We start from the raw sequence: 9005 nt of genomic DNA on the forward strand, positions 1-9005 counted from the left end.
CTTTGTGCGAAGAAGGGCTAGAATGTTCGAGGGTAGGGGGAATAAAATAGCAGGGCTGACAGTGGTGTGTGAGCTTCGTGAATTTGAGAGAGAGAGAGAGCAGTTAGGCCAGACGCTGAGCAAACTGAATAAAACACTTCAGTGCGGAATTCAATCTTGTGTTATTTCTGGTACGACAGCCCACTCTACGTAGTCATTTGACGTGTTGGTTACATATTATTTGTACAAGTGAATTGTTAATTGTTATTCACACCATTCAATGTATATATCTTTCTAACCTTTTTCCAACACGTACAGCCCTTAAATACTTTTCTCCAACACACCCCTTAAATACAAGGAAATTGGGAAAGACCTGGGAAAAGGCAAGAAGGAAAACACAAAGGAGAGATAGAGAACAACAGTTGGGGACAACTATTTTCATCTTTGATGGCATCAGCTGCATGTCTGTGTAACAGTAGTTCAAGTGAAGAAAGAGGAAGACTGGAGTCCCGATCTTACATCGTCTTTATAACAGTAGTTTAGAGTGTGGTTTCCACAATAAATCACACTTTGATCATATTTTGAAATCCAGATGGTATCTTATACAAGACAATATTTTATAATTTTAGAAAGGATTTTAAAATGTTTCATGTGAATTATTATATATAGTCTCTATAGCAGGTCGATGTACTGTTCATTGAACGGTACGATATTTTTCCGTCATAAGAAATGCTGTGCTTATGATTTAATGACTTTATATTTAGAAGTGTGAAATTAATAATAACAATTTACATTTTTTCAAAAACGTGGATCGATCATCTCCAAGACCCTATCAGCGCTTACGCACCCAGGTAACTTCCAATAGTTCGCCTGTGGTAGAACCAACCCCCTGTAGAAAACCAGTGTGAACAGACTTAGAACCAACTGCCAGCCTTATCTGTCGGGGGATTGAAACCAAAATTAATGTCTTCACAATTATAAGTCAACCAAAGAATTAAATCGATCGTGTTATTTAGGTCAACCAAAGACACCACACCCTATATCAATGTCGAGATAAGAAGCTGTGCAGCAGCGGACTGATGATTAAACAAGAATTGATAGCGATCGATGAAAGAGATAAAATATCGTAATTATTCATCACCGATTGTTCATTCATCATAAAACTTTATATATCATATATGATTGTACAGATCGAGAGATGATCAAGTGTATATGACCTAGCAGGGTACAATATCTTTCTTTCTCTGTGTGTGTATATATGTGTTATAGTTTTATAGTTTGACAATTTATCCCGGTACACGAGATTTTTCTTAAAATATTTGATTACATTTGATTACTTTTGAATTCGTATTTTGTGCCAATTAACGATAATCTAAATTTCACAATTCTCCAACACGTACGTCGATCTTTTTCAGATTTCCACCATTCTCTCGCTCTCATGGAAACTCTGTTTAGTACTTTAGTGTGGCGCTCTATATATATATACCTGTAGTAGCAAAATATGTTACAGAAGTCGTCAAGCTTGGTCATGCATGAAGCCGCTCGTCTGCATCAAGTAGGGGAGCCTACTCTAGAAACATTTTATTTTTGGTTGAATACGAAGAAGCGAAACAGTCACCGAGCAGAAACACAACAAGAACCCAAGATATTAATCAGGTAAGTGCACGAAACCAGGTTTTGCCCTAAATCATGAAAAATTATTAGATATTGAAGGACAAAGCAGTTTCAGGACTACTACTCTGCTGATAAAAGTGAAAATAGAGCATGACTGGAAATCGATAGTGGCTTTCAAGTTTGAGAGGCCAACTACGTGTCGCTTCCACACAGGGGCCGCTTTTAAGGACGGAGGAAAGACGTGTACGAACGGTCATTTTAAATGGTTTTTATACGCCTACGAAGGACTCAGTGTGAAGAGAAGAAGGCTTATGTAAGCATTCAATGGCTAACTCGCTGGAAAATGTTGAGCGTTATGTGGGAACTGGAAAAACTTAGCAATTATGTGTTGCTGGACTTTGGTTGAGCCTAGTGGATTAATATAGGCTATAAGCTCTTGGGATTTATTGTTTAAAAACGAAACTATGCCTTTTGCGTGGGAATGGAGCCCACGTGCATTTTTACACGTAAACAATTTTGTAAAATATACATTCTCAATAATTTGATATATATGCATATTCATACAATTTTACAAGTCAGTGAGATAAAACTGACAGCTGTGAATGCTAAGTCATCATGGCTTAAATCAAATCTCAGAAGAAGAAGCTGCAAAGCAGAAACACTTTAATATTTTCATTGTGATGTCATACTAACAGGGCAGGTCTGTAGAGGGAAACCATACAGACCAGGACATTTGCTCAGTGTACATACATGAGGACAAAATGGCTCCATCAGGTCTTACTCTCAACAAGCCAGTGGCTTTTGGCTTGATTGCTCTTGTAGCTGGTGGCATTATTATCTACAAAGCAGGATGGCTGCCTTTTTCAAGGTCCCACAGTATGGCAGTTACAGATTCTCTTAATGAAGGTATGTACTGTCTTGACATTTATTTTGTTATTTAGATGCTCTGTGCATGTAATTGTAGAGATGTTGTGTGCATGGTTTTGGGGTGTGAGTAAGCATGTGATTGGTGGGAAGGCATCACATTAATCCCTTTAAAAATGGACAAATGTGTAGTCATGGTGAAATCTTCCTTAGGTTGGGTCAGTGAGCAGGTGGAGCAAGTGTCTAAGAAAATGTAGTTTAAAAGATTCTGGTGAAGTGTAACTGAGAACCTGCTTCTTAAGAGCACCAAGTTGTTACACATTTTGTTATAGTATATGTGAATGAACATGTATTTGCATGTGTTTTTTTCTTGTTTTGAAAAGGTCTGGAGGTGAAAGAAATTGACATCATGAATCTTCCTGATTATCCTGTTCCAAAAGACGATGCACTGAAAGCCATCAATATCAAGGAAAATAAAGTGGATGTGGAGATGAAAGGAACAGTGAGTGAAGCAGTCTCCTTCATCAGTCTTTTAATAATTTTAATTAGTCTTTTAATATATTCAATCAGTTTCCTTCATTGCAATATTGGGATCACTACTCTTTGATTCCTCTACTCTTGCCTAAGTTTTGTATAAACTAAGTAAACTTGATGATATATAGCAATGGTTATTAACTACAAAGCTGAAACTGAGGCATGGGAGAGAATACAGATTAGTAAAGGATGCGGATGCTCTTTTTGAATATAGAAAAACAGACTGTAGATTTACTGTACCATGCCAGTTTTTCAGCAACTGTTGTGTAGGGATCATATCATGTTGGCCCCAGCAGTAGTAGGTTGGTGTGGTCAGTGAAGGATCTCATATGGCTATATAAATAGTTTTTAAAAGTTATGTTCAGTACTATATGACTGAACTGGCTGGTAGTAGAAAACTTCTAGGGTTATTATTGAATAGAAAGGGGAACACAAGCTACTAGCATATTTGCTTTTTGTTTTCTGCAGGTACATAAAATTTTTTTTCGTGAATCTGGACCAGCATCTGGCACTCCCAAACTGACAGTGCTTTTACTTCATGGACAGTCATTTACTTCCGAGGATTGGATGAAGATTTCTACACTTCAGTACCTTGCATTTTGGGGTTTCCGAGCAATAGCAATAGATCTTCCAGGCAAGACATTTTTTTAAACTCTTCAATCAAGAGTTATCATTAAGAATTTTCCCAGGATATTCATGGTGCTTTCACCCTTATAACTTTTTTAAAATTTTGGTTTCTAGTGTTCTTTTTGATGAAAGGGACAACATTTCACATATGTATAAAGTATAGCAAATAAAAAAGAATGTTGTATTACAGGGTATGGCAACAGTAGAGACACAACAGTGGAGAATGACAGAGCTGAATTCATGGAAGCACTGATAGCACAGCTGAACATCAAGCCTGTTATCATAAGCCCTTCCATGAGTGGAAAGTTTGCCCTCCCATACCTTTTCAATGATCCATCAAAATCGCTAGAAAGAGCAGTGGGTTTCATCCCTATAGCACCAGTAAACTCTGGGGAGTTCCTAGACAAGTATTCAATGAGTAAGGTAAGCCACTTATTTAGATAAGGGCTAATCTTTCTACTCCTTTCCTTTTGACCCACAGTGATGAAGGAAGGTAGGACTGATCTGCAGGAACAGCAGCAATAAAAGACCACTGTTGATAAATTCAGTTCGTTTGGCTCTCTCTCTTTCTGGTTATGTCCCTTTAAGACATGGTAAGAAGACATGTCCCTAATTGAGAAACTATATCACGCCTTAACTTTCATAATCAACTAAAGTGGACATGATTCTTTCTCAGTGACCATTGTAGTAGTATGCCAATGTTTGTGATACAGCAAAGATTTAAAGCCAAATAATATTTGAAAACTCAGATTTATTGTTTAGGAAGTTTGAAGCATTTTTGTAAAAAATTCTGTTCTGTGGTTGGATAATTTATCCTTTTTGGTTGTCCATTTTTTGAAGGTATAGCTGTGGAATATTATAGTTAGTTTACAGATTATCATAGTCAGTCTACAAATTATTATAATCCATCCATAGATTGTTATTATTAGTCCACAGATTATTAAAGTTAGTCCACAAATTATTATACTCCAAAAATTTGAATATTGATGATAATTGCATTATTGTTTTATGTGATATTTTAGTGTTACTGGAAACAGACACAAAAATTTCCTTAAGAAACATTTAAAAAAAGGCATTGTCAGATGCAGTAACCGCTTATCAAGGATCCGATGTTTCTTGCAGCTTCCCACTCTCGTTGTGTACGGCTCAAAAGATGAAACAGGAGTGAAAAGCAAGGAGAACTTTCAGCGTCTTATCAAGTCCACTATTGCTGTCATTCCAGATGGCACTCATGCCTGCTATATTGATAATGCTGATCATACTAAGCTTTTCCATAAAGCCCTGTACTACTTTCTTACCAGTTTAGAACACTGATTACACAGCTAGTGTGGTGATGTTTGCCCAGTTGTTTATATCATAGAGTTACCTTTAAAGCTAGTGCAGCTACTGCATTTGAAGAGGATGTTGCCAAGGGAGATGTATTTAGTTTATAACATGTGGTCAGATGTTTCAGTAAGCATGCTAAATCAACTATGGGACTTGATCCCATGTGTTTTTTTGTTGTTTGTTTTTGTTCGGGATGATGGTGTTTTTTTCAAAAACATAATGCACAAATGTAAAAAGATATTTTGTTGTTACAGGAAATAGATTGTGTTTTCTTTTTGTTAAAGGATTTTGCATATGTGTGTTCATGTATACATCTGTGTATATGTGTGTTTTTGTGGTGGGAAAAGAGAGAGAGCAGTATGGATGGTGTTTTTGAATTATATTTCTTGCTACTAATCCAGGGAAATACCAGGTTTTCCCACAAACTCATAGGAACCACAGCAGATGAACTTATCCAGCTTTTTGTTTTTGGTGCTAGGTATATTCTGATTGTAAATGTAATCTGTGAAAAGTCTTTCATCAGATATTTTGTCATAAAATAAGGAAAATGAAAGCTTCATCATTATCGGAACAGTAGTTTCATTGTCTAGTAAAATCTTGCTAAATTGGATTTCCTACTAAGAAATATTTTTTACAATTTTTTGGTGCCCTAACTTAGCATTCAGATCATTTGCTCATACTGTAGCAAATTTGGTGTGAATTAGCAAGTCACATTTTTGAGGGGTTAAAAAAAAAAATCCAGTTTGGCACTATGTATCTTTATGTTCATGTATCTTTATAGTTGTTATGTGTGTAGATAGCATTCTAAATGGGTTCTCGACTGTTTTGTATCTTAAAATCCATGTACTACAGCATCATGGGCCTTTTACAAGTAAAGAAGACTTGACAAATAAAGCTATTTTTACCACAGTGTTGTTTAATGAAACTGAAAACTTTCCATTACATTTCATGTGTGACTACCACCTTCGGGATGTCCCCCATATCCCATGTATTAGCAAATAACCTAAATATTTATATGTTGTAAAATTTGAGTGCTCATTTCGAAACAGGATAAGTGTGCTTGAAAACCAGCAATTATTCAGAAAAGCTTATAATTATTTGGGTCGGTTGAATTTTAGTTGCATTATTATATTATTGCAGCTGTAGCACTATTTGCTATGTTCCTAGATTGATTTCTGTGTCTGCACCACTTTTGTTCTTTTTTTCTAGACCATTTATTCTACAGTCACATTTTCTTATTACTTAGATTTTAGACCTGTGCATTAGCAGTGTTGATTTCAGACTCTGTTTTCTCCATTGTCCAGACAGTTTTGAAATTGAGCTGTCACAGCAAGATTGATGCACAGCAAAGGCAGGTCTGATATGGCTGACATTTTGCCTCCCCGGTAAACTAAGCTTACAATGATCCTTAGCATGAGGCTCTAACAGGAGTTGTGTTGACGAAACAATATTTCTGTCTGCCAAAGTTAGGTCACTGCACCAAAGATTGCAAGTTGTGCTTCCATACAAACGTCATAATAACTTTCAGCTACTTTTTGAAGCAGAACTTTATTGATTTGTTGACAATTCCATGTAATGGCAAGACTGCAGACTGCATCTGTGTTGATGGCATTCGTCTTCATGTCATCATGAGAAACTACACTACTGGGGCGCAGATGAACTCTTTACTTTTGAGACCAGCTTCTGTTATTATTATTTTGTCTGTGTGTGGGTTTTTTAAATCACTTTGATGGTGGAGATAAGCACTATATAAATCAACTTTGTTATATTATCGTTTTAGATCTATAGCCAAAAAAGGGTAACGTATTTATTTCTTATTGTATCTATTTTTAACAAATAGGATTAATTTTACCAACCATATTTCAGGCTGTGCAGGATAAGATGATCAATGCCAAGCAAATCTTTCTCCACAACAGAAGTTGTGCACCATTATCATGGGACTGCAATGTCTTAAGTTTGTGCTGGAATTTTATTGTACTGGATGTTTTACAATTGTGATAGATGTAATTATCCCTTAATGAGGAAGGAGATTTGCTAGTGTTAAAATTCATGTGTGTCTGCTACTAAACAAGGTGGAGCTGACAGACACTTAATCTTGGATAGATGGAGGGGAAATCACTTAAACTGAGGGGAAGCACATGGTAACATGACATTGTGACCACCTGTTGCATGGCTTCTTAAGTTCGGTTTTTTTTTTTAAAAAACCATGACTGTTCATTGTATGTCTTTGGTACTCATTTCATGCTCGTTCTCAGACTGTCGTTGCCATTCTTTTTGACAAGCCTTCCATTATGTTTATTGTTCACTTTTTTTTACTTTGTTAGTTTTGAAAATCCTTATTTTCATATCTTTTGAAGATTATATTTTTGCTCATTGTTTATTGGTACTGCAAGGTTGCTTTAATAGCTAACTCAAAATTCCATCAATATTATTTCTAGATGTTTCTTAATTCTTACAGTGGTACCTCAGCACTCAATCACAATCTGTTCTGGAAGGCTGTTTGAGTGCCGAGCATATTTTTACCCATAAGAAATATTTTAAGTTTATTTAATTGGTTCTGGCACCCACCAATAACTATCATGTATTGTTCATATATTTTGTAATACAGTATATGTAAAAGATGGGTTTGTTTCCAGCTGTTTTTCATTTATCCACACTAGTACTAACTTCTGTCACCTTCATTGAGTCCTTTAATTTAAATATTGAAATACATAGGTTTCATGGTAACTTCTTGTCTGTGGACAAATTATTACACTACAGTTGGTTTAAAACCTTTAAAATTTCCCCAAACTTGGTCAAAGATTTGTTTATTTAAGAAGGGCACTTAACTGTTGACAGTTCCATTGTATAGTTGAAAACCATGTGCTCTTGTCTACTGAGGAAGAAGTATTTAAACAAGCCAGTTGATGTATTGAAAACTGATCAGGATCTGCAGCTCTTTAAATGCCTAGCAGTGGGATGGTAGTGACAGCTGAAGGCAAAGATGAGCTCTTCTGTTTTATGGATTATAATTTAGCATAGTTCAGTTTTTGTTGTTCAACACTTCTTTGATGCATCAAGACAGTTGTGCAAAAATAAATCCACTACCTAGCATGCTCTGGCCCCGTTTTTATTTCATGGACAACGAAAATCTCAACATGTGAAACCTTTTCAGAGGCTGCTGTTGACACATTCCATTTGTTTCACCGAACATTCGTTGATGTAAATATTGCAGATGAGCAGTGAACATGGTTGAATCCTGAATTCTGTGGGTATTTCCAGTGTTTTGTGCAGTGATAAAATTTTCACTCTGATTCAGTCACTTTGTTTACAAACACCAAAATATGATTTTTTCCCACCCGTAATTTTTGAAATTTGAAATGCATTAGAATTTCTGCTTGTTGTTGCTAATGATGCTGTACTAAGCTTAATCATCGCCAGTTGCATTGACCTGGCGACCTTTGCAATACCACAAATCTTCTAGTGCCTAGTATTTTACAGTAACTAATGAAGAGTATTTTAAGGAAAGCACTAGGAAATAAAAGTTATAATTTTTCCTCGTCTGTGATTGTGCTGTTTCAGAGTTTTTGCGCGTATCTAAAGCTTTTCATCTTTGTCAACAAAACTGTCTTTTGTAAACCTACTGCCTTAAAATATGTTTCTGCTTCTATGAATTTTTCTACTTCTTAAAGGGGTAAAAGAGCACTTTGTGATAATGCATACAACGCAAAACTTATGTACACAATAGTAAACATGCCTTTCATAAAGTTTACCACACTATTGAATAAAAAAGAACAAGCAATGATAAAAACATTTAAAAGTGAAACTCTGGATTCCAGCCTGTTTGACTATTGCTGTGAACATGATTTTTTGTTTGTTTGTTTGTTAACCAAAGGGTTTGTTCTTGCATAAGCTTCTGTGTGCCCATCTTGATTAGATCAAATTAACATTGCATTATTTTACCTTGACCCTTAGTTTTTATTAATGTGTTTCACTTCTGTCTTGACAAATATCAACAGAATGTTCACTGATTGTAAGAAGTCGATTATGTTTTTGGTTGATGCTAAATTCAACTTCTCTAG

At 35.7% G+C, this 9005-nt stretch overlaps 1 protein-coding gene across 2 annotated transcripts; it reads left to right on the top strand.

The window, feature by feature from the left end:
- The first annotated feature begins 1529 nt into the window (after positions 1-1529).
- LOC112575078 (protein ABHD14B-like) lies at positions 1530-8039 on the top strand. 2 transcript variants are annotated; one of them, XM_025256638.1, is made up of 6 exons: positions 1530-1635; positions 2289-2499; positions 2841-2959; positions 3460-3625; positions 3809-4041; positions 4741-8039. In XM_025256638.1, exons 2-6 carry the CDS (start codon positions 2355-2357, stop codon positions 4930-4932), a joined length of 855 nt encoding a protein of 284 aa, XP_025112423.1. In that variant the 5' UTR covers positions 1530-1635; positions 2289-2354; the 3' UTR covers positions 4933-8039. The 2 variants fall into 2 exon arrangements, with proteins under 2 accessions (XP_025112423.1, XP_025112422.1); XM_025256637.1 differs by lacking the exon at positions 1530-1635 and adding an exon at positions 1754-1906.
- The last annotated feature ends 966 nt before the right edge of the window (positions 8040-9005 follow it).

This window comes from Pomacea canaliculata, linkage group LG11 (assembly GCF_003073045.1).
Source record: "Pomacea canaliculata isolate SZHN2017 linkage group LG11, ASM307304v1, whole genome shotgun sequence".
Classification (NCBI taxonomy): Eukaryota; Metazoa; Mollusca; class Gastropoda; order Architaenioglossa; family Ampullariidae; genus Pomacea; species Pomacea canaliculata.

Coding starts and splice junctions, on each gene's coding strand:
- LOC112575078 (XM_025256637.1), top strand. CDS start 1,856: ATGGTTTTTATACGCCTACGAAGGACTCAGTGTGAAGAGAAGAAGGCT. Junction 3,626..3,808: donor AATAGCAATAGATCTTCCAG/GCAAGACATTTT, acceptor GTTGTATTACAG/GGTATGGCAACAGTAGAGAC. Junction 4,042..4,740: donor ACAAGTATTCAATGAGTAAG/GTAAGCCACTTA, acceptor TGTTTCTTGCAG/CTTCCCACTCTCGTTGTGTA.